This window comes from Vulpes lagopus, chromosome 6 (genome assembly GCF_018345385.1).
Source record: "Vulpes lagopus strain Blue_001 chromosome 6, ASM1834538v1, whole genome shotgun sequence".
In the NCBI taxonomy this organism is placed as follows: domain Eukaryota; kingdom Metazoa; phylum Chordata; class Mammalia; order Carnivora; family Canidae; genus Vulpes; species Vulpes lagopus.
In genome coordinates this window covers 42,791,880-42,818,737 of record NC_054829.1, presented here as the reverse complement: position 1 = coordinate 42,818,737, position 26,858 = coordinate 42,791,880, and the positions used below count along the sequence as shown (strand labels likewise).

The 26,858-nt window shown below is 36.6% G+C and overlaps 1 protein-coding gene across 3 annotated transcripts in view; it reads right to left on the bottom strand.

Moving 5' to 3' along the window:
- The window catches only part of GCH1 (GTP cyclohydrolase 1), a 123,184-nt gene that overhangs the window by 69,481 nt on the left and 26,845 nt on the right, over window positions 1-26,858 (bottom strand). For 2 of the 3 annotated variants that reach the window (XR_005988376.1, XR_005988375.1), the window contains exons 2-5: window positions 22,792-22,901; window positions 18,082-18,137; window positions 5,591-5,622; window positions 4,206-4,290 (exon numbers count right to left, since the gene is read on the bottom strand). Coding sequence is in view for 1 of the 3 variants with exons in the window: in XM_041758699.1 (XP_041614633.1) it covers window positions 3,134-3,260; window positions 4,206-4,290; window positions 5,591-5,622; window positions 18,082-18,137; window positions 22,792-22,901 (410 nt within the window). In the remaining 2 variants the exon portion in view is untranslated. Of the gene's footprint in view, window positions 1-905; window positions 3,261-4,205; window positions 4,291-5,590; window positions 5,623-18,081; window positions 18,138-22,791; window positions 22,902-26,858 lie in introns of those variants that run through there. The other variant, XM_041758699.1, reaches the window with a different exon arrangement.

Here is a 26,858-nt window from a genome sequence, read left to right as displayed (position 1 = left end):
TTCCCACCATCAGCAAGAGGACCCAGACCTCTCATGGTGAATTTAGATGTTCTCCGTGGATTACATTCTCTAAAACCTTTAGTGTTTGCAACTGCTCTTCCACTAAGTGACAAAACAAGGAACTTGTCCAATCTTTAGTGAAAAAACTCAGGAGCAGCAACTTGGGCTTCGTTGAGCAGCTCATTGCTTTACTGACACCCAGGAGTTTGGTTTTAGGAATGTTGTATTCGACAGGCATTCCTAGTTTGAGTGACTAGATTCACTATCTAACAGTCTACAAAGTCCTTCAAGGAGCATCAGGCAACTCCAGAGACCCAAAACCTGGGCACACTGACACAGTGAGAGCAGGGGCCTCTGCCTAGGTAGAGCAGAGAATGGGGAGAAGAACACCCCAAAGGAGGAATGATGAGGTCACCAGGCAAGAAGAAAAGAGGCAGCAAAACCTTTGCATGGACTCAGAATTTTGTCCAGGGCTCTTCCCTAGAAGAAGGGAAACACCCTTCCACTCCCTGTACCACCCAGCTCTCTTCCCCAGCCTGCTCTTCCTTCTCCAATAGCTCCTACATGGAAACAGTGCCAGCTCTCAGGAGGCTGCAGCTTCCTAAACTTAGATTTAGAACAACAGAGACATGAGCGGCACTCAGATTCCTTACTCTTACCCCAAACCTCCCCTTCCCTTACCAGCCAGAAGGTGAAGACAGTAACACCCAAACCAAATACCAAAGGAAGATGGAGGACCCCAAGGTTAATTTGTACTGCCACTGGAATTTATAGTCTAATAGTTTGATGACTGAGGGAAGCCCTTATGATGGGTATCTTTGGTAAAAGAAAATACAAATAAAATAATCTAATTTTTTGGTATATTTACACAAGTGGTTCAAAAAGAAACTACTTTCACAAGAAACTAAGTTTAACACTTTAATAACTTCAATAGAGCCAACTTCAGGAACAGATACACACATAAAATTCAAACAATTTAATTATTAAATAGTATACTTAAATGCATCAAATTCTTAAAAATCCCCCAAATGGACTCAAGGCTGTGGATATGAAAAGGTAATTTTGAAGTACTACAGACTAGAGTAAAACAGACACAGTTATTACTTCACATTTACCAATAAGACAACAGTCTGTAGATACATTAGACTTTTATGAGAACATTTCCAGACAATGTTAGAACACAGACTCATTAAAAAGGAAATACAATTGACCTCAAAAAGATGAATTTATAGCTAACAATTTCTTTGGTCCTCCAAGTCACATCTGTTTTTACTTTTTTTTTTTTTTAAGATTTTATTTATTTATTCATGACAGACACACAGAGAGAGAGGCAGAGACACAAGCAGAGGGAGAAGCAGGCTCCATGCAGGGAGCCCGATATGGGACTCGATCCCGGGTCTCCAGGATCACACCCTGGGCTGAAGGCGGCGCTAAACCGCTGAGCCACCCGGGCTGCCCGGGTTGCCCTGTTTTTACTTTAAAATACCAAACATTAGCTGAGTGTTTAATTCTACTTCTAAATGTCTAACTATTAAGCAGGATAATGTTTATGTCAGATTAGATTTTTAAAAGGAACTCAAAATGAATTACCACTGTACTTTAGAAGCTCCAAATATAGAAAAATATAGGAAATAGAAGTAAAGAAGATTAAAAAAAAAAAAACAGCACTTCTGCCACCTTGTCCCATCGTAAGTCAAATGACATCAAAGTGGCAGAGACAAGACTACCAAGGTTAAAGTAATCACTGTAGTTAGTTCTACTTAAGGTAATGGGATAAATTTGAAGACCACAATGTCAATCAGATAAGAGACTTTCCCATGGAATGACTGTGGTTTTGCTTTTGCTCGGGAGTTGGGTGTTTTTGTTTGTTGTTTTAATTTGGCCCACACTGCCCCAATGGAGGAAATTTTAAGTAGTCATTAATAAGGCAACAGCTTCCTGGACAAAAAGACCTATATACCATTTGAACAGTTACACTGAAGACAAGACCCACACGGACCACAAAAGGAACCAGTATGGGGACTTCCAATATTTTCCAGTAATACCAGAAAATCACAGTGCATTTTCACAGACACCAACAATGCAGCTTTCATGAAACACTGGATATCACTCACAATGCAACAGTTAGTTCATTCTGCATGCTTTCATTTTCACAGAAGATATGGTTCTGCAGACCTGAAAATGATGGACATTCTTAAAAGTTTCTGGAAATACTACTTAGAAAAACATTTGGTAAGATTTAAAAAAATTTTTGAGGCATCTAAAAGGAATACACAAAGTAAGCTTGTAAGAAACTTCTAAGACAAAACTGTGAGGATGACTTATTTGCAGGGTCAATACTTAAGTCTCATAAAATAATGGCTTTTAAAAAAAGGCAAAGGTATCTATAAGTAGTAGCGTAATATTCTCATCAAGGCACAGAGAGTTAAGTGTCTAAGTCTCTGTATGTTGACATGAGAATACACAATAGGAACTAAGTCCCCGTACTTGAATTTTAAAAAGAATAGAAAGTAGAAATGTGCCTTTTTAACTCACAAAATCAAAAACATAGATATTCCACCACCTTCTTTTGGTGACTATTACAATTGGATAGTTAAAAAATAAATATATAAAAAATAAAGTGCCCTGGCAGTTTAATAAATGTGATTAAAGTGGAGCCTATTGGACTTTGAGTTTGCAGAGCAATCCTGCATACTGTACAAAAATATTTTAAGCACTATACCATGTTTGTTTGGGGAGGGGAAAAAACAGTATATTGGCCATAGCTTTTCCCCCCATTCCCATTCCTATGCTTATGAACCCAATTACCATAGTATTTGAGCAAAATACTTGAGTTTTTCTTCTATTCCAGCACCCTCAAGGTTATGTGAATGGCAGTGGTTTTGTGCATGTAACTTACACTACGGGCAGTTTCTTTGAAAGTTACCACTAAAAGGTGGCAAGAAGAAAGTAGAGGGCTCACCCCTTTATTAATTATTTTTATTTGATATGCTATAAATAATTATTAAACACAACTAGTAACAAGGAATAAAGTTCACATCTGTAACAATTGAAAATGGAATGTACAATTAAGACCAGACAAACAATGCTACTTAGTGGTATAACCTGCAAACCACATGACACATGCAGAAGTTCAGCTCTTAATCAGAGTTAGAAACTCTTCCCGAGTCTTTGGATCTTCCCGGAACACACCCAACATCGTGCTGGTCACAGTTTTGCTGTTCATTTTCTGTACCCCTCGCATTACCATACACATGTGTCTACAAAACAAGACAACAAAGATGGCTTAAAGGAATAGACAGTTGCTGGTTTGGTTTTTAAAGGAAAAAGCAGGCCAAAAAACTAAATCTGATTATACTGAGTTTACAGCTACCAACTGGATCCAAAATATCACTTCTTAGACAAAAGTGACTTAGAACTTTTATTTACATTTCTTAGTCATATAGCTCTTATTTTTAACAATGTTTGAATCTTTGATGCACCTAGCAGAAGAGGAAAAAAAGGAAATTTTCTTCCTATGTGAAAATAATACAAGGGGTCCACAGAGATAAAACAGCTTCTGGATAAAAGGAAATTCAGAATTTTCATTTGCTCCATCTTTAAGATTAAAGCAACACAACGTTAGCTTTGGGATTTGGAGAAATACTGAAGTATGCTGGACTTACTATGTAGAATCTAGAGAACAGTGACCACAGTGAGCTTAAGCAACTGGTGAAGCTGGACAGCATGCACAGCACAGAGCCCAGGCCATGTCAGAAGAATAGATGAGATGTGTGCAATTCTCATAATTCATTATGAGAATTAAAGAAGTGTCTTCAAGTGCCCTTAATAGCCAGTTTTAGCACCATTTTTTAAAACAGGTGACAAAATACTAGGAAAAGACTGCTTGGAGTAACAAAGAGCTAAAGAAGATTTCAAGAGAAGACATAAAATGTTACTGGTTGCACAAACCACTACCTATAATCTGATGACACCTTACACCTCCACAATACCCACCCAAACCAAAACAAAACCAATCTCCATACATACTCTGGTTCCTATATCAGCAACACAGTAAATGAAAGAGGTAAAAAAGCTTCAGGTCAGAGACAGAAAACATGACAGTATCAATTATGTGGCATCACCTGGTGCTATAAAAACAGAGCAGCACTAAATAGATAGCATTCCAGTGTACAATGACATTATTAAGGCAAATATGGACTTACGTTGCTTCAACCACCACCCCGACTCCAGCAGGCCGCAAGGCTTCTGTGATTGCTACGGCAATCTGTTTCGTAAGGCGCTCTTGAACTGTGGGGGTGACGAGAAGCTCAATTTAAGAGTCTGACACAAACAACTGTGTTTAGAATATTTGTTGTCTTTAGAACATTTGAAATCTTAAAAGGCAGACTTCCGTGAGGCTTCAGAACCAAGACACACCAGCTTTTACTGGTTTGCTTTGTCTGCTGCCTGGGCCACAGGAGGCTGCTGTTCAATGCCCTCACCTGCAGAACAAGTACTGAAGAGCGTCCAGCACCAGTGCAGGGAATGGATAAGAATGACAACTGTCGGGAGATCCCTGGGTGGCTCAGCAGGTTAGCACCTGCCTTCAGCCCAGGGTGTGATCCTGGAGTCCCGGGATCGAGTCCCACACCAGGCTCCCTGCATGGAGCCTGCTTCTCCCTCTGTCTGTGTCTCTGCCTGTCTGTCTCTCATGAATAAATAAAATCTTAAAAAAAAAAAAAAGACACTGTCTCTCAGGTGTGCAATAAGATCAAAAGAATGCTGGTAACAAGCACCTCTATGCAAATGAATAAGTTGTTCGCAACAGGATTAACAAAGGCACTATGATCCAATTGTTGAATTGTATGTAAAGCTGAAAATCAACTATCTAAACAATGCAGTCTCTGTGCTGAATAAACAACTCATCTTTGAAAACATATTGAGTGTTCACTGCAGCATTGCATCTATTTGAAAACTGGCAAAATCTTCAAATATCTATTAGAGCAGGGATTGGTTAAATCAAGCCACAGCACAGCCATGTAACGGAATGCTAAAGAGCCAGCAAAATGAATGAAGTAGTTACATGCATGTGGGAAAAAATGTTTGATCTGTTGAGTGAAAGAAAAATATAGGGGGGAAAAGTGAAGCCCATTACATACAATATGAGTCCATTTAAAAAATATAATAAATTTATCTTAAAATGTTGATAGATGCACAAAATATGAAGGAATGTGCAAATACAACAATGATTTTTCTGGAGGCTGGAAACACTGCAGACTTCCCCTTTCTGTGTTATATTCCTATGAGGTTTTGACTGGTAAGTCATATGTATTACACTTGTGATAAGAACAACCAAAAAGTGGGCAGCCCCAGTGGCACAGCAGTTTAGCGCTGCCTGCAGCCTGGGGTGTGATCCTGGAGACCTGGGATAGAGTCCCGCGTCGGGCTCCCTGCATGGGACCTGCTTCTCCCTCTGCCTATGTCTCTGCCTCTCTCTGTGTGTGTGTCTCTCATGAATAAATAAAATCTTTAAAAAACAAACAAACAAAAAGTACTTTTTCCTTAAGAAAAAAAAAGTTTTTCTGTAAATAACTGTTTAAAAGCTTACCTTGTAATCGTCTACTATAGATTTCTACAATCCTAGAAAAGAAAGAATTGTTTTAGTTAAACATAAATTTGTTTGAAGTGGAATTGGTAAGACTTCCTCAAAAGACCAAAAAGACTCTAATGAAGCAATTATAGAGTATGGGCAAGAGATTAATGCTTCTAAGAGGAGGAAAGATACAAAAACTACATGGAAATAATAAGAAGGGAGGGTCTTGGGATCCCTGGGTGGCGCAGCGGTTTGGCACCTGCCTTTGGCCCAGGGCGCGATCCTGGAGACCCGGGATCAAATCCCACGTCAGGCTCCCTGAATGGAGCCTGCTTCTCCCTCTGCCTGTATCTCTGCCTCTCTCTCTCTCTGTGTGACTATCATAAATAAATAAAAATTAAAAAAAAAAAAAAAAGAAGAAGGGAGGGTCTCGAGGACACCACCAAACATGACACAAAATGGTACTTTCCATGTCCCCAAAGACATAGAGAATTATATGAATATTCTCTTAGGAAAAACACAAATGATTTTAGAGCTCCCAAGTCATCAATTTTAGGCCAAGTGTCAAGTGTTCTAATTAATCATATTGTTTAATCAGAGCTTAAAGTTCAAGTTAAAAATAAAAAGACTATTTGTTAATTAATAGCAGGCCATTGTCAACTACTGTACACACTAAACCTATTAGGAAAATCGGATTAGAACTGAACAGACTTCTTCAGACATCTCTTTATAAATTAGGTCTATATAAGCACTCAGTATGATTAACTCTCAAAAATAAAAGCTTCCTGATCTTGGTTTATAACACAATCTGTCAAGTGATGGATTTTCTGCTTTGACCATCTTTCAATCTAGTTGTGAAATATAAAGATGGCCACATGAATTACCTATTTGAGGAGAACAATTCACATTAAGGATCTTTTCTTTAAAATTTGGCCTTTAGTCGTGAATTTGGACTGAATTTAAGGATCACTTCACCTAGGAGGCATTTTATGGCTCTTTCTCACCCCCTACTATGATGCTCAGATAAAATTGAAAAGCCATTCCTTTATACCCATTATAGCTAACAGTCAGTAACAGGTACACCACCTTGTTTACCACTTAACATGAAGGAAGGAACCACTCAGATTCTTCTTCATGTATCTAGTATATTTACAACACTGAACCAACATAATTACATATTTTTAATTTTGAACAAAAACCTAAGGAAAGATGCTGCTCAAGCTCGTGGATAGGAAATATGTCTTATTTCTTCTGGGTCAAATCTCTTTATATTACTTCTCATAGTTTTCCAGGTGATTAATTTCTGTTGTATGAATAGGAAATGGCATTGATTTAAAAATTAGTAATGTTTTCCTTCTATAGTCATCATTTCTTTCTCTCGAATAGAATTTTAGGTACAACATTAGACAACAGTGGCAATATTGGGTACCCACTTTTTCCTCTACACTTTAATAGGGAATCCCTATAACATTTTACTATCATCCATGATACCTGCCTATCTGGTAGATAGCCACTCTTGCACCAAAGGAAGGCCATTTATGCAAATTGTTATTGAGTGCCTTCTATGTATATGATTATGTGATGAACAGGTCCCTATGCTCAAAGAGTTTATAATTTATTTCTGGTTTATTTGGTTTTCATTTTTAAGTAAGTAGTAGGCATTGAATTAGTCTTCTCAGCACTAAAGATAATCATATAGCTTCCCCGAATTAAAAAAAAAAACTTTATTTTGCCCTCTTTGTTGAACATAATTTGTTAAGAGGTATTCGTCAAAAACAGAATTCTAATATGATGTTAATATTCATCTGCATCTTAATATTGCCATTGACAATCAATTGACAATCTAACTGCTATTACCTTGTAGGTAATGTTTTATCTACAGCAGTTTTTTATGATATTTCACTATGTGTACTCTGAGGTTTTCTATGTTGTGTCTAGGTGGAGATTTAAATTTTTTGTCCTATTTGGGATTCATTAAGGTTCCTAAATCTGAAGACTGATTTTTTTTTTTTTTTTTTTTGCATGTGCTCCAGAAATGTCTTCAGCCATCACCTTCTCTAATACTGCATCTACCCCATGGCCTCTGTTACCTCCAAGAATTTCAATTAAGGACATATTAGACCTCCTCAGTCTTCCACATCTCATATTCTCACCTGTATTTTCCACCTAGGTCTCTGTGTTACGTTCTGTAATTTCTTCAGAACTTTCTTCCAGTTCACTACTTTTAGCTGTGTCTAAGTTGCTATTTATGTATTTATGTATTTATTTATTTATTTATTTATTTATTTATTTGAGAGAGAGAGAGAGCACGAGTAGGGAGAGGGGCGAAGGGAGAGAGAGAATCCTCAAGCAGACTCCCCACTTTGTGTGGAGCTGGATGCAGGGCTTGATCCCAGGACCCTGAGATCTGACCTCAGCTGAAACCATGCTCAACTGCCTGAGCCACCCAGGTGTCCTATAACGTATTTAATGTGAGTGTATTGGGCTTCAAATGCAAATATCATTTTTTTCCTAGAAGTTTTATTTGCCCCCCCCCCGTTTCCAATTTAATTCTGAAAGTGTACTCCTTTGCCAAACCTTCAGTATTCTTTTTTTTTTTTTTAATTATTTTTAGAGAGCACGAGCATGTGTGCAATTATGGGAGGAGGGAGAGTCTCAAGCAGACTCCCTCCTGGGTATGGAGCTCACCATGGGGCTCAATCCCAGGATTCTGAGATCAGGATCTGAGCCAAAATCAAAAGTCGGACATTAACTGACTGAGCCACCCAGGCATCCCTCAGGATTCTTATTTTCTAACATATTTATTGCATATTCTGTATCTGTTAGCTCTGGCCTCTGCCCCCTTTGACCATTTGTCTCAGCTGACTCTGACTCGTGGTGGCTTTTCTTTTACTTTCGGTGAACTCATGCTGCTTGGAATATCATTTGTGGGAATTCTATGAGGCTGAAATAAAAATGCATCAGAGAATGAGCACTGGTTACTTGCTGAAAGACTACCTCCTTGGCAACATTTTTTTTTTTTTTCTTGGCAACATTTTAATTAAATTATTGCCTTGGGTTTTCTGAGGACCACATGTGATGTGAATTCTGAGCCCAAATCCCTGTGAATACATGGCTAGGATTCTTTTTCCTGCTCTCCCCAGAACAAAACTAAAAGGTAGTATCTCTCCCAATTTGGGGTAGCATAGGGAGGAAAGAATCCTGGCTTTGACTCCAGGGCTGGCTAGTTCTTGTGGATTCTCACTGGAATTGCCTTACATTTCTCCCAATGTCTGAAATGTACATACACATCATACCTTAGTATGCTATACTGGGAGGGATATCATTACCATCTACTTTACCGTACTCCCAGAATCAGTAGTTCTTAATTTTAATCTAAACCATTTCTATATTCTTGGAGCAAATCTCCCTGGGTCATAATGGAAACAGTACTTGTGCCTGTTAAAATAGGAGGTTTTTTTATATTTAGGATTTTTACAACTATATTCATATGTGAGATTCATCTATCATCTCTTTAAATGCTAGTTTTATTAGACTTTTATCAGGGATAGGCAGCCTCATCAAATTAATTGTGTAGCTTTTCAGGTTTTTCATTCTCTTGAAAAATTTATACAACCCTGTCATTAGTGGTTACTTGAAAGTTGTCTATTAAATTGACCATCCACCCCTTTCCCTCCCACCCCACTCCAATGTTAATTTGACTTTTTCCAATTGTTACTAATTTAGCCAGGCTTTCCAACTCTTGGTTCATTCTTTTTCCTCTCCATCTTTTTTTAAACTTATTCATAAGGATTTAAAGTTTCTAAAGCATATTTTTCATTACCTCTCATTCCCAGGTGTATTTCTCCTCTCAATCAGACTGCTAAGCAATCTATGATATATGATCTTTTGGATTTATGTTTTCTGTCCTTTTCAAAATTTTCTAATTTAATCACTTTATTTTTCTTACTTCTTTACAATTTCTTCTATTAAGATTGATAACTCTTTTTCTTTAAAAAAAATTGAATGCTTAGTTTATTTGTTGGCCTTCTTATTTAATAATGAAAGCATCTGTGGCTATATATTTATCTCCAAAGCACGTGTTTTTTAAAATTTCAACTTTACTAAGGTTTAATTGACATAAAGATTGTAAAGATATTTAAAGTGTACATTGTGATCTAATATATATATATACATTGTGAAAAAAAATCCCCCATTTGGTTAATTAATACACCCATTACCTTCCATACTTATCTTTTTATCTCCCCCCACCAAGTAAGAACAATGAACATTGGGGTACAGATATCTCTTCAATATCCTGTCTTCACTTCCTTTAGATATATACCCAGAATTAGGATTGCTGAATCATATACCAATTCTATTTTTAATTTTTTGAGGAATCTCCATACTGTTTTCCATAGGGCTGCACCAATTTACATTTCCACCAACAGGGTACAAGAGTTCCCTTTTTTTCAGAGCCTCGCCAGCACTTGTATCTTGCCTTTTTATAGTACTGTAGTCATTCTAATAAGTGTGAGGTGACAGACATTCTCACTGTGGTTTTGACTTGCATTTCCCTAATGATTAGCGAAATTGAACACCCTTTCATGGACCTGTTGGCTATCTGTAGATCTTTGGAAAAAATGTCTATTCAGTCCCTCTGCCCATTTTTTAATTGGATTGTTTCTTTGCTATTGAGTTGTATGAGTTTCTTGTATTTTTTGCACATTAACCCCTTACCAGATATGTGATTTGCAAATATTTTTTCTCATTCTGTAGGCTGCCTTTTCATTTTGTTGATGGTTTCCTTTGCTATGAAGAAGCTTTTTAGTTTGATGTAGTTCCATTTGTTTTTTATTTTGTTTCTTTTACGTTTGGTGTCAAATCCAAAAATTTATCACCAAGATCAACGTCAAGGAGCTTACCCCTTATGTTTCCTTCTAGTTTTATGGTTTTAGACCTTAGGTTCAATCCCTTTTGAGTGGATTTTTGTGTCTAGTATAAGAAGGGAATCCGGTTTTCCCAATACCATTTTTTAAGTTTATTTATTTTTAAATTTGAGATAGAGATAGAGAGAGAGAGAGAGAGAGAGAGAGAGAGTATACAAATGGGTAGGGGCAGAGGGAGAGGGAGAGAGTAGATTTCCCACTGAGCCAGGTGCCCAGTGTGGAGCTTGATCCCAGGACCCTGGGATCATGACCTGAAACAACAGCAGATGCTTAACCAGCTGAGTCACTGAGGTGCCCTAAGTTTATACATATATTTTAGTAGTCTCTATACCTAATGTGGGGCCTGAACTCCTGAACCTCAGCATTGATGATATCAGCTTAGTCACACACTCTACTGACTGAGCCAGCCAGGTGACCCCCCAACACCATTTATTGAAGAGACTATTCTTTCCCTATCCTTTGTTCCTTTGTCATAAATTAATTGGCCATATATGCATGGGTTTATTTCTGAGGTATCTATTTTGTTTCATTGGTCTATGTATCTGTTTACATGCCAATGCCATTCTGTTTTTCTTATTATAGCTTTGTAATTTAGTTTGAAATCAGAAAGTATGAAGTCTCCAGCTTTTTTGTTTTTTCTCAATATGGCTTTGACTATTTGGGGTCCTTTGTGGTTACATACAAATTTTAGGATTTTTTTTTCTATTTCTGTGAAAAATACCATTGGAATTTTGAGAGGGATTACAACGAATCTATAGATTTCTTTAGTATGGACATTTAAACAATACTAATTCTTCTAATCTAAGAGCATCAGATATCTATCAATTTACATCTTCAGTTTCTCTCATTAATGTCTTGTAGTTTTCAGTGTACAGATCTTTCAACCTCTTTGGTAAAATTTATTCCTAGGTATTGGTGTAACTGTAAATAGGATTGTTTTCTTAATTTCTCTAACAGTTTGTTGTTAATATATGGAAACACAACTAATTTTTGCATATTAATTTGTATCCCTTAACTGAATTTGTTTATTAGTTCTAATGGGTTTTTGATGGAGTCTTTAGGAGTTTTAAAAAATATTATATTTATTTATTTGAGAGAGAGAACAGTAGCCGGGGGAACGGAGGGGAGAAGGAGAAGCAGGCTCCCCACTGAGCAGAGAGCCCAACATGGGGCTCAATCCCAGGACTCTGGGATCATGACCTGAGCCAAAGGCAGACACTTGACTGACTGAGCCACCCAGGCACACCTAGGGTTTTCTACAGATAATATCATATTATCTGTAAATACATAGAGATTTACTTCTTCCTTTCTGATCTGAGTGCCTCATTTCTTTTTCTTGTCTAACTGCTCTGGCTATATTTCTTTTTTTTTTTTTTAAGATTTATTTATTTATTTATTCATGATAGATATAGAGAGAGAAAGAGAGAGGCAGAGACACAAGAGGAAGGGAGAAGCAGGCTCCACGCTGGGAGCCCGACGCGGGACTCCATCCTGGGGCTCCAGGATGGCGCCCTGGGCCAAAGGTAGGCGCCAAACTGCTGAGCCACCAAGGGATCCCCTCTGGCTATATTTCTGATGCTACATTGAATAAAAGTGGTGAAAGAGGATGTCCTTGTCTTGCTCCTGATATTAGCTGAAAGCTTTTCATCACATGATGTTAGCTGTGGGCTTTTCACATATGGCTTTTATTATATTGAGGCACACTGCCTTTATATCCAGTTTGTTGAGAGTTTTCCTCATGAATAGGAATTTTGCCAAAAGTTTTTCTACATCTGTTGAGACTACCATGTGATTTTTATCCTTCATTTTGTTAATGTGGTTTATCACTGATTGATTTGCATATGTTGAAACATCCTTGCATCCCTGGAATAATTTCCATTGGATCATAGTGTATGATCGTTTTAATGCACTGTTGAATTCAGTTTGCTAATATTTTTTTGAGAATTTCTGCATTTATGTTCAAAAAGGATACTGACTTATAACTTTCTTGTAGTTTTCTTTCTGTTTTGATATCAGGTTTAATGCTGGCCTCAAGAAATGAGTTTGAAAGTACTCCCTCATCTTCTATTCTTTAGAGGAGTTTGAAGAGGATTGATATTAATTTCAAAGTGCAGTTTTTAAATACAAATTGCATACACTGACATACAGTGTTTGCATCATTATGATTTTCTATCATATCAAAGGAACTTAAAAGAACTTAAACTTCTAAAAAACTGATTTTTAAAAATAATTTTGTATTAATTTCTAGTTTTCTTTTTTACACAATAGCCTGTTCATTTTTTTTTTTAAGTTAAAGCTTGCCTTTTGACCAAAATCCTTTCACTCTACTTTGTATAACCTTTTGGTCCATCTCAATCAAAGACTGAGAGGTAATTAGTGTTCTACTCACTTCTTTCAGACCTGTCAGTTTCTCTATGCATTTATTCCAATTCCTGTTTTCTGTTTTGAATACATTTGACAAAAAAAAAAAATTCATGATCACTTTTATTTATTTTTGATCATTTTTATTATACAAACTTCCTCAATATAAGGCCCAGCCTGTCTCCTTTGATAAATTTTCCTATTTTTAACTTTTGTAATTTTTTTTTAAATAAAGGAGACATGATTAAGTACTGGATTTAACCCAGTGAACGTCTTATCTGAATTGCCCACTTACTGGTCTTAGAAAATCTGTGCTAGGTCCTGTTTCCTGTGTTGCATTATGCTTTCTCTCCTCTTCTTCCTCCTCTGGCAACTTGGAAAGTAATCTAGTGAATCCTTTGCAGGTGAATGGTAATAATTTAACCATAGCAAATCTTAACAGTAATTTTGATGCCTTCATATAACTAGACTTGTCACCAGGCTGCAAATCCTCAACTACAGCTAGAGCAAAGAGCAAAAAGCAGAAGGAGGTTGAGGTGGATAACACTGGGATTTGTCAGCTAAAGTAAGGAGTTTGAACTTTATCTAAAAGCTATGGGGAGCTATGAAAGAGCAGCATCACCAATCCACACTTTAGAAAGTACATCCTAGCAGTGTATGAGAGCAGATTTAAAGATGCTATGAGATTAAAGGCAGGGAGTTCAGAGTTTTATAATTCATAAAGAACATAAGAAAAGCCCAACAGACAGTGGCAGCAAGGATAGCAAGAAGGCAGCATGGTAACAGGAGGGAAGTGGGGATGCTGCAGGATGTCAATGAAAATACAAAAGCAATGGATGGACTCCTCCTCACTCCTTACACCAAAATACATTCCAGATGGACCAAAGATTAAATACAAAAATAAGGCCATCAAAATAACCCCAAAACATGAATTTATGACTACATAAAAGTTTTAAAGCTTCTTTGTGGAATATTATTTTATAAAACAAAATCAGAAGACAAATGACAAACCTGGAAAAATTATTTGCAGCACCTGATCTAACTGGTTTAATATTCAAAGAGCTTATACAAATCAGTAATAAAAAGACATGCAATCCAACGGAAAAATTAGCAAAAGCTAACTAAAAGCAGGAAGTTTCTATAAAGATTCAAATTCTACTAAAGAAATGCAAGTTTTAAAAATGTACATTAAAACAATTAGGTATCTTTTTCCATTTATCGGTTTGGCAGAGATTGAAGAGTGTGATGAAATCAGTGTCAGCAAAAGTGCAGAAACACACACCCTTTGATTTGTTATTAGAGTATATATTGATATGCCTTGTTTTTGGACAGCAATTTAGTAATATCAAAAATTCAGCTACCCTGAACCCAGCAATGTAATCCTAGTGATTTACAATATACATGCTCACAAAATCATTTTTTTTACAATAGTCTCAAATTGTAAACTATACTTCTATCAAAGAGTGACTTCATGAATTATACTAAACAATTAAAGAAATACTATGTAGCCATTAAAATGGACTAAGACTTTTAGGGCCAAAAGATGTCCAAGGGATTTCAAAGTTTTTTAACTTAAAAAAACAAACAAATAAACAAGGGGTGCCTGTCTGGCTCAGTCTGTAGAGCGTGCAACTCATCTCAATGTAAATTCAAGCCCCATGTTGGAATTACTTTAAAAAAATTAAAAATGTCAAAAAAAATTAAAAATGAAAAACAAAAAACACAAGTTGTAGTACAGAACATGGGCTATGAAATCCCTTTTTTGCTTTTTTTGCTATTTTTAAAGAGCTATATCTATCTATCTATCTATATCTATCTATCAATGTAATCCTAGTGATTAGATATAGATATCTATATAGATAGATATATAGATATATAGATATAGATAGATATCTATCTATCTAATGCCCACCTTATCTTTCCAACTATCTTGCAGTCATCTCTGCCTAAATCTCTTATTTCTATCAATTTAATCTCCTCCCTATGCACTGGAATATGCCTTGTGCCTACCCTCCTTTTACCTTTGTTTACGCATTAACTATACCTAAAGGAATTTCTCTTCCACTTTGAATTCTGCTCAGTCTTCCACCTCTGGGTCTCTTCAACCCTCCCAAGTTCAGTCACCTTGGCTCCTCTGAACTCAGAGCTCCAAACCTGGCATTTCTGTGGTCCCTGATGCTTCAAACTGTCCATCCTCTTTGAAGGCAGTGGCTATGTCCTACTACTCTCTAGCAGCCATCACAGCTGACACAGTACCCTTTCATAGTAGATGCTCAATAAATAGATTGACCATGGCTACCCTAAGGTAGTTCAATTCTACACTCAAGATTTAATTACGTTCATTCAGTTATTCTAAGGCAAGAAAATAAATACGTGTTCAAATATATTTTCAGCAACAAAAGGACTTTTACGACTTTATTTTGTTTTATTAAGATTTATTTAAGTAGGGGATCCCTAGGTGGCACAGCAGTTTAGCGCCTGCCTTTGGCCCAGGGCGTGACCCTGGAGTCCCGGAATCAAGTCCCGCGTTGGGCTCCCAGCATGGAGCCTGCTTCTCCCTCTGCTTGTGTCTCTGCCTCTCTCTCTCTATGTCTATCATGAATAAATAAATAAAATATTTTAAAAAAATTTTAAAAAAGATTTATTTAAGTAACCTCTACACCCAACATGGGGCTTGAACTCATGACCCTGAGATCAAGAGTCACATGTTCCTCTGACTGAGCCAGCCAGGCACCCCAACAAAAGGAATTGCTATTCAAACTACATTTACTCTAGAATTCTACTAGAGTTAAACCATATCAACTCACTTCTGGCATTTTCTTATTACTTAAGGCTTTACTGTTTGATATTTGACTTCCCTGGCACTGAAAGGTCATTCATTTAAAGGCAAGCATATAACAGACTTCACATACAAGATTAATATGAGCAGTGAAGTTTTGCTAAGACATTCAGCTTTCTTTATTACTCTTCATTCCCTAAATATTCCTATTTCTTATAAGAAATAAGCAGTTGGGTAAAATTTTAGCCTTCTTTTCTGTTTAATAGATCCTTCAATCAAATTCCCTATAAATATCTGAAAGTAACAAACACTGTTCTTTGGTTTAGTGTTCCAATTTTTAAACTTTAATCCTATTAGCATAAGGACAAATCCCCATGCTAATAATCAACTCCTTTGTATTGTTTCATAAAAGCTTAATTATTGGAGACCTTTCTATTTCCCTAGGAAAGGAAGTTACAAAGATTATTCCTTTCTACTCCTAAATTACCATTTATTCCAAAATCTCATGGGATTACTCAAGATGGATCCATTTCCATAAAGTATTACCCATGATCTACACAGTGTGGTCTTCTAGAGAAGGCTACTTACATTAAGACCAAGGCCTAATGTGGCCTACCAAGCTTATCATGTGAAAACTATCCACTTCATACCTTTCACATATGGACAGTTTATTAAAAGCTCCGCAGTGCCAGAATTTCTATATAGGAAAGGCATAAGGTTGGCAACCTTGCAGAAGGAAGTATGCCAGGGGACTGGGCCTGCACCTAGGTTTGCACAGCAATCACATTGATTTTACTTAGACTGTATCTATAAAACAGTAAAAATAACCAATTTTAGTAAAGACACTTTCATTCACAGTTGATATGACTTTATTGTTTAGGAGTAAGTTATTAGGGAGGGGGGTTGCTAATAGAAAGTATAGTAGGATTATTTAATCCCGTCACCACCAATACCCTTTTTCAGCCACACTTGGCACTGCCACTGGGTACAGATCACTAGAAAGTGGCAAGAATCTCTGGATTTGTGTTAAGAGCCTTACAGCAGTGAAGCAATTACAGCTATGATATAAAAACATATTTTCACGGACCAGGTAGCCCTGTCTAGTGGACAAAGTGCTGAGCAGGAATGAGGTCAGAAACTAAGAAAGTTAAATTTCTCTCTTCCACCTACTTTCTCCTTAATCCCCAGAGGAAATGAGTTAGAAAGTAGAAGTGAAAACAAAGTAAAAAGAACAGCTGTGGAGAGCAGCTGTCAGATTGGTAAGGTGGTTTTTACAGATTTGAACACCAAATTGAAAAAGATATGGACCACATTTCAGGATTGTGGTGAATCCCAGTGTCTAAGTGGAGAAGAAGCAGGAACACATCAGGGCCATAGTATAGATACTTGGGTCACAAGATTCAGTTATTCCAATTTTGATACAGTCACTATAACCTCAAATTATCCAAATTTAGCTTGATTTATTTTAAGAGGGGAGGGGCTCTTGACTGTGTGTTCATCACCTATTCCCTCATTTTGTTCTTAATTCTCCCTCAGCACACACATGCCCATACACACATGCACATACACACACACCTCCTAGCATTTCCCCATACCCAGGGAAACCCCATAAAAAGAAATTACAAAAAGAATATTTAGGAAGAGGTGATATAATATTGCTGGTTTAGCCTATCAGGGATTTATGAACACTGATCCTTAAGTTGATTTCCAGTTAAACACAGATGACTATACTTGTATATTACTTCTCCTTCCTAAAGCCCAAATCAAAATAGTAGCAAGGGAATTTTTTAAAAGGCATGACCCTGCAGGATAAAGAATGGAAAAGAAGACTGTAGTAGGAAAGAAAGACAGAAATAGGAAAGCAAGTATTATTTTTGGAATATCGCTGAGAAAGCCAAGAAAGGTACAACACAGTCTTGTGTCTACAGAGGTAAAGAAATCAGAAGTGAATGAATGGCCCTGCAGGATCCCAGAGAGATGCCTGGGAATACCCAGGTACAGTGGAAGACAGGGTTGACACCTTAAACAGTGGCTTGATTAAAGTCTGAAAACAGTGTAGTGTAATTAGATCTCTGTGCAGGCTTCCTCTTCCTACCCCTGTTAGGTACACCACTCTTAAATATGGGGGCTGGACTGAATACATCCTCAAATCCTTTCCAGTCACGGAAGACTTTACAGGAAAGTGATGCACTAAGACTTCAAGGATGTGCCAGTGGAAAAAGTGTGCACGGTAGGGGAGGAAGGCAGTGAGGGGTGAGAAGATAGGGATTTATGTTTCTGTTCCTCCAAATATATTTGTCTCTGCAACTATAAATTTTAAGTTGCAATGTGACTTCCAAGTTAGATCCACACCAATCAAAACAGCCCTGTGAGATTCTTGCCATATAGGGGCTGGTCCTACAAATCTGTTTTCCTATTCACCACACAGTCATACTTACCTTGCAAGTTTGCTGAGGCCAAGGACTTGCTTGTTAGGAAGATAACCAATATGGACCTTCAAAGAAGAGACAGAAGTCATGAGGTAAGTGAAAATCCAATGCTTCTTTGTAACAAAATAAGGAAATGTAATATAGGATATGTATTATGTAATTCAACACAATGAAACATGTCTTTAAGAGATCTAGAAGCTTTAAGACTTAGAAAATGAAGCAATTACAAAAGCATTTAGAAAATACATATGTGCAGTAAAAGGAAAATATATATGAATGACTATTAATGAAATGACAAATTTGAAATACAGTCATGGTATTTCCTAGTAAAGTTAAACTCTTGATACAATTCTTAAAGTCTTTCTTCTATTGAGGGAACATACTCTCTAGACAGTGAAAATTATCCTGTAGCAACATTAAAATGTAACCAGGAAAGCTTCCTTTATTTTTTTTAAGATTTTTATTTATGTATTTTGAGAGAGAGAAGAGTGTGTGAATGAATGGGGGTGGGGTGCATGGAAGAAGGTGAGAGAGAAACTTAAGGAGACTCCATGCTGAGCATGGAGCCCAACACAGGGCTTGACTCCGCAACCATGAGATCATGACCTGAGCCAAAATCAAGAGTTGGACGCTCAATTGACTGAGCCACTCAGGAACCCCAGGAAAGCTTCCTTTAAATGGCTGAAACTGTAACTATAAATATTGTCACTCCACCTTAAAAAATCCCACCTCACTGCACAGAAAGAGGGTCTCTTTGTCATGCATGGTGGTCTCCTTTCTAAGCTGCTGGAGAATACTACCTTCTTGATGGGAGATAAAGGACACAACTACAAATGTGAGTTGTCAAGACCTGGACCTTTACACCTAAGTTCTTATAAACCTACTATAAAGCCAAGCTAATTCTATAATCTTAAAAGTCACTAATATCTCCCAGGTCCATGTTACCTCTCTCTGAACCATGTGTTAATTATGAGAAAACATTAGTTCTACAAAAAGGCTAATAAAGTGAATGGTCATGTGTAGGCAATCAATTAACCTAATATGAAATGATACATTTCATTTGCATCATGGTTTGCCAGCATTTGTTGCATTTGTTCACCTAATTAATATTTACTATACATGTAAATAACTGATCTAGTAGTAATTAGTGATTTTTCATCTCTTAACACTATGCTTTGAGAGTTTGAGAATACCAATTCATCACCTTCCTGGTCAGCAGAAGGAGAAAGTAAAGTAGCACCTAAATACTGGGTATTTCAAAAAAATAAAATAAAATAAAATAAAAAAATAAAATAAAATAAAAAAATAAAATAAAATAAAATAAAAATAAAAATATAAATAAATAAATAAATAAATAAATAAATAAATAAATAAATAAATAAATAAAAATACTGGGTATTTCAAAGAAAAATAGAATTTAAAACTTTCCTATGAACTAAGATTTTCTGTACCACTTGAAATTTTATATTTATATGCAGAGCTACAACGTTTTTATTGTTTGTACTATTTTTTATCTTTCTGAAGGTCTTAAGTCATTTCAATGTTGGTTTTAGAAAATTATCACTGAATAATGTAGTTTTTAAAAAGTTAGCAAGAACACAAACACAGAGATAATCACATCAGAAGGTAATAGGATATAGTGGTGAGAGGGTGAGCACAATTAAGTTCCTAGGTCTATTTCCAGCCAAATCACTAACTCCCTCTGTCCTCCTGGACAAGTCATAGGCTTTCCGGACCTAAATTCCTCACTTACAATGAAAGGTAATAAGATAAGCACAAAGGTTCCCTCCTTGAAAAACCTCAGCCCAATGTCATGTGGCCAGCATCACTAATTGTGGGACTGCCAGTCAGTGCACACCTCCCAATGAGATGGAATACGGAGTCTTTAGTACCACCATGAACTAGCATTTTTTTTTAAGATTTTATTTATTTATTCATGAGAGACACACAGAGAGAGGCAGAGACACAGGCAGAGGGAGAAGCAGGCTCCATGTAGGGAGCCTGACGTGGGACTTGACCCCGAGTCTCCAGGATCAGGCCCTGGGCTGGAGGTGGCACTAAACCGCTGAGCTACCCGGGCTACCCCAAATGTGTGACTCTTATTTGGATTCTGGGTTGTCTGCTTTTTTAAAGATTTAATTTTTAAGAAATCTCTACACCCAACATGGAACTTGAACTTACAACTCCAAGATCAAGAGTCACATGCTCTGCTGACTGAGCCAGCTAAGTGTCCTTGGATTATGATTTTAAAAAACCGAGGTGGGTGAGGGGATGGGGTAACTGGGTAATGGGCATAAAGGAGGGCATGTAATGCAATGAACATGGGGTGTTATGTGCAACTGATGATTTACTGAACTGTACATCTGAAACTAATGATGTACTACTATATGTTGGCTAATTAAATGAAATTTAAATTAAAAAAATTTAAAAACCAAGAGTAAGACAATTGAGGCAACTGCAGAAATGTAAATATGGGTTAGTTATTAGATACTATTTAGGAATTACTATTAATTTTGTTCATGGTAGTGCTCCTATAGATAATTTTGTTCATGGTAGTGCTCCTATAGATTTTCCTATAGAAAATATTTTAGATTGGTGTATTAATAATTAGTGATTAAGAGTCATGCTGTTTATAACATACTTTATATTCTTTAATGTATTGAAGAATTTACTGCTAACTTTTTATGCTGATAATCAAATCGGAGTTACATTTCTTTAAAAATCTTTATCTTTTAGATATACATATTGAAAGAAATTATGGAAAAAATAAAATGATAACTAGGATTTGCTCCAAAATAGTCTAGTGGGAACTTATATATAAAAAGATTGGTCTTGGGATCCCTGGGTGGCGCAGCGGTTTGGCGCCTGCCTTTGGCCCAGGGCTCAATCCTGGAGACCCGGGATCAAGTCCCACGTCGGGCTCCCGGTGCATGGAGCCTGCTTCTCCCTCTGCCTATGTCTCTGCCTCTCTCTCTCTCTCTCTCTCTCTCTCTCTCTGTGACTATCATTTAAAAAAAAAAAAAAAAAAGATTGGTCTTTTATCAGTAACTGTTGGAGTTGGTTTTAGGAAACATAGAACTTTATCATACTAGTCTTTCTATTCTTACATATGTTTGAAATTTTCTATAATAAAAAGTTTGGGTGCCTAGATTGCTGAGTGGTTGAGTGTCTGCCTTCAGCTCAGGTCGTGATCCCGGGGTTCTGGGGTCGAGTCCCACATCAGGCCTCCTGCAGGCTGCCAGCAAGGAGCCTGCTTCTTCCTCTGCCTATGTCTCTGCTTCTCTATATCTCTCATTAATAAATAAAAATTAAAAAAAAATAAAAAATAAAAGGTTTAAAAAAGAGAGAGACCACTACATACACATTAGAGTAGTAAGCTTAAAAAGATTGAAAGTGTCAAGTGTTGGCAAGGCTGTAAAGTGACTGAGACTCACCTAAGAGTATATGAAGTGTAAAGTGGTACAACCACTCTGGAAAACTAAAGATCAGTATCTATTAAATTGGACATGCATATACCCTATGATCCACTCCTAGGTATATTCCTAATAGAAATGCATCCATATATGTACCAAACAATGCTGACAGCAGTATCATTTGTAATAGGAAAAGAAGAGAGTGAGAAAGAGGACATTGTAAATATCTACCAAGAACAGAATAAACTGATATGTTTGTACAATGAAATAATAGACAGCAATGAAAATAAGCTACAGTGACAGACAATAACATCAATGACTTTTACAATGTGGAACAAAAAAAGCCAGACACAAAAGATTTCATGCTGTAGATTCTTTCCATTTATAAATTGAAAAACAAGCAGAAATAATCTTAGTGCTTGAAATTGACGTACTGGTTACCTTTGGGGACAAAGGACAGGTTAGTGATTAAAAAGGGGTACAAGGTGAGCTTGCAGGATAGAAATAATGTTCTAATTCTTGATCTGTGAGATAGTATGGAATACCTTTATAATTTGTGCATTTTCCCTATTTCACTTTATAAAAATGTGAAAAAATAAAATACTTTAACAAAAAAATGTGAAGCAAATGTCAACACATTAAATTTAGCTGATGGGTATATAGGTATTCATAATACTATTTCTTATAAGTCTTCTGTTTAAACACTATTAATGAAAAATCAAAATAGAATAAAATTATAATGAGGGGGAGGGGAAAGACAGGACTACTCCTGGTCCTGAATCCACATGTTTTCAAAGGCACATTTAAGTCAAACAAGCTAGATAACATTATCTAGCTTGCATTAGACTCATTTTTCCTAATACAGAAAAGGTTGGAAATAAATTAAATCCACTAATACCATGACCTCTGCCACAATAAATTCTGCAATCATCGCTGCTCATGCCATATGATACCAAAGTGTATCTGGGATCAAACATTATTTAGTCAAAATAAAGAGCAAAGGTTTTCAGAGCCTGCAGCAACTTCGTAGAAAAAAAAAAAAAGAAACTTTAATCTCATTATTTTAACCTATTAAGATGCTATTTACTCTGAAATGTTTGCCCTGAGGACCTTCTGCTACTTTGTTTTTGTTTTGTTAGTTTTGAGCTATTAGATTAGTCAGATTGATAAAGAGTAAATGTTTATGTGTAATTCTATATATCTGGGATATTAGGAATTAGCAGGTGATGATTTTAAATATAATAATCCTAATTTTAGAACTTTTATTGTGCTTTTTAACATTACTAGGAAACAGGGAAAACCTTACCTTTCCAACAAATGGAACTAGATGATGTTCACACATGGAAAACATATCTATGTCCTTCACAATCACCATCTCATCATGATCTTCATCAAATATAGCATCATTTAAGACATCTGAAATCAGAGGTTTGCTTTAGTAACAATTTTATAGAAAGATAGAGTAGAAACACTAACAATCAAAAAAAAAAAAAAAGAAACACTAACAATCTTCATGGTTAGAGATAGTCAACAAAGACAAAACATTAATGCTAACTAAAATATAAGGGAATGCAAATTAAAACACATTATTTTTCTCCTACCAAACTAGCAAAGCTTTCTTCTTTAAATGATGAAAAAACCCTGATGATATAGTATTACATAACAAATGCAGGATTACAAACAAATGTGTCTGCTGCATGACAGAAGGAGAAAGAGAGAAATTATGCAAAACAAAAGAATGGCTATTTCTGGTGATGGAAATGAGTTGCTTTCACTTTCTCCTTACATTTTCTTGTACCTAACACTTTCTCTATAATGGATGTGTAGAAAACCATATCTGACATCTCAGGCCAGATCTAGACACTTGTAAACTTGATATGTTATCTTTCCCCCAAATAACTGTGTACTCATAAAATTTTGTAGTTACTGTATGCAAGCATCAGACTTCAACAGTTGCCTCTTCCCTAAGGAAATAGATGCTCCAATTTTTATGTATATGCCTGTCCACATTGGCTTTTGACCTCTGGGCTCTGATACATATGGCTAGACATACAGCAGACATTTAGAAACAAAAAAAGCTTTATTTTTAAAAAGTGCATGGCTATCTGGACATCTTGGCAGCCTGCACATGTTTAAGACTCCAAGCTGTGTGATTTCAAGGATTTGGGGATACCCATCTACATAGTACGATGAGACAGAGCAGGGAGGAGGTGAATAGAGATTTGCAGCCACCTACAGTTATTTCCCCTCAGAAAGGCAGGCTGCGGAGTGAGTCACAGGGAAGAACTGCAAACGTCCACCCACACAGCCTGACCTTCAGTGGCTCCGTTGCTACTAGAATAGAGGCTCACAGATATTGAGTCATCATTTAACCACTGTTATCATCCCGTGAGTCAGGCTATTCAGAGACACATTTGATTGTATAGTGGAAAAGTCATTAGTGTGGTCAACAAAAGTGAACATGCAGGGTTTAGACACACAGACAAACACAATGCTCCCAGTAGGAAAGGCTGATAAAATTCAGAGAAGAAAAGGCTTGGTGTCATTCTTGAAGTAAATACTTTTCCAAAATCAGCATTCTATTTTGAATACTCTGTCCTAACCTTTAGTCATATTTCTGAAAGAAGTCCAAAAATAGACCCTTAGTGCTCCCCAAAGTATCTTGGATTTCTCCAAGATTTTAAAGTAAGATTACCGTATGCATAGTTTATCAAAATCTTTAGGCACATAAGAAAACTTCCTGAACATAAAACAAACAAAATTACTTCTTAAAGAACAAAAGAGAATTATCTAAAAGAAGCATTCATGTGTTTTATCTGGCAAAGAATGAGAGCATCCCCATTCTAAACTCTGACAACAACCATATGGCTCATGTTAAAAGCTGATCCTCAAGTTAGGCTAAGTTAGCATCTGGGTGCATCATGAACTAGCTGTTGGACCTTCAGCAAAGTACTCTGTGAGCCTCAATCTTCTAAGCTGTAAAATGAGCATGAAAAAATGTCTATATTTTTCTGGGGTTATCCTGAGGATTAAATGAGATAACCCATTTGTGTTTAGAAGTATGAAGATGGGCTAAGTGGTAGCTGTTGTTATTACTATAACTGTAAGTAATGTTGAGAGAGTGCTAAACTATGTGTTCCATGCAAATAAATACACATCAGAATTTAAAAAGCAATAATTTGCTTCTAAGAGACAGATTACAAAAAAGGAAAAATTGTAACCTTGCAGTGAGGAAACCTGGTAAATACTATTTTAACCAAGTGATCCAGATTAACTTTACCAGTAATAAGACATATTGATATCATATAGTTCCTGGTATAATATGATGAGAAGGGCATATCATCTCTGCAGTGTCCTTCCCCAAAGTGTATAACTGTAGTCTAATCACTAGACGAATTGAGAGACATTCTCCAAAATACCTCAATAAGCACTCTTTTAAAAAGACATGAAAAGACTGAAGAATTCTCATGGATTTGAGGAGACTAAAGAAACCTGAAAATTAAATGCAATGGAAAAACCAAAATTGATGTAAAGTCTGTAGTTTAGTTAATAGTATTGTACCAATAGTAATTTTTTGTTTTTAAGATTTTATTTATTTATTCATGAGAGACAGAGAGACCGAAGCAGAGACATAGACAGAGGGAGAAGCAGGCTCCTGCAGGGAGCCCAACATAGGACTCAATACCAGGACCCCGGGATCATGACCTGAGACGCTCAGCCACTGAGCCACCCAGGTGCCCCCAACAGTAATTTCTTAAGTAATGATAACTGTACCATGGGCTGTATGAGATGTTAACATGCAAGGAAGCTGGGGCAGGGGTATGTAGATACTCTCTATTCTGTCTTTGTAAGTATTCTGTAAGTCTAATATGATTTCAAAATAAAAACATAAAAAGAAACAAAACAGGACAACGTCTATCAACCGGAATATATAAACAATAGAGCACTACTCAGCATTAAAGGAGAATAGCTACTGATCCAGGTACTAATATGGCTGAAACTCCAAAGGATCATACAACATGAAAGAAGTCATATACATACATACAAAAAACTATACGTGAAATTCTAGGAAAGAGAAGTATAAACAGAGAGAACAGACAGATGGCTTACCAGGGACCAGAGGGGTGGGAGACAAGATTGGCTGCAAAAAGGTGGAACTTTCGAAATTTTTGAGAGTAATGTTAAGAGTCTATACCTTCACTATACTGGGGGCTGTGCAACCGCATGTATTTATCAAAATTCAAATTGCACACATAAAATTGGTGTATTTTATCGAATTTAAAGTATCCCTTAATGGAGCAAACTTTTAAAAATAATCTCAAAGACTGTAGAATAACATGCAACCTTCTGTGTAAAGAAAGTGGACGAGGGGAGATATGAACATATATACACATATGTGTATATATACATATATATACTTATCTTCACAAAGAAACACTAGACGAATAAATCAAAAAGCTAATAAAAATGATTACCCACAAAGGACTAGGAAAGCAGGAGAGAAGGGATATTGATAGAAGTGAAACATCTTTAAATATAATTTGTCACACAGTCGATTTTGAACTCCTGTAAATGTTTTTACATACTGAAAATCAAACCAAAAAGAAAAAAACTAGTGATCCCCACAAGTTTTAATGCTTGGTGGTAATGGAACAATATTATGTTGCCTATATCCCATTTCATGAAAGTGAACCCAGACTATAAACTTGACCTAGCCAAATCATTTTTCTTCAATAATGAAGTTTCCCTGCTATATTTATTTATGTTTTGCTCCAACATATCTGAAAGCTACCATCTGTGGCTAATAAGAACAAAACACTATCACAGATTGTTTTAATTTCCTGCCTGTTATCAGCAGCAAGAAGGTAACCCTGGAAACAAGGATTTATGGCATTCTATTTCCTACTGGTGGTCATAACCAACAAAGGAAACCGAAGGGGCCTCCAAAAGTTAAAGGTTTGTCTATTACAATTCCACCCAAAGAGAAATGTAAAAGTATACCTTTCTTGTGTCATTAATGATTAAACAATGACAACAAATAACCCTGCTGGACAGCCATCTCTTAAGTGTTCAGTCCCTTCCTCAAAGTACAGTACGTCAGGTCCATAACAGGAACCCAAGTTCCTATTTAAGCTCCCTCTGAAGCAGGGTGCTTCTTAGACTCCCCCAGCAGGGGCTTGTTAAAATACCAATCACTGGACCCCAGTCCCAGAGTTTCTGATTCAGTAAGTCTAGGTGGGACTGAGAATTGGCATTTCTAACAGGTTCCTGGAAGATGCTAATGCCCCTGGTCTGGGAACCATACTTTGAGAACCCCTGTATTAAAGTTGTAGTCCATGTTCTATGCTGCTACACAGAATCTTCACACCTTCA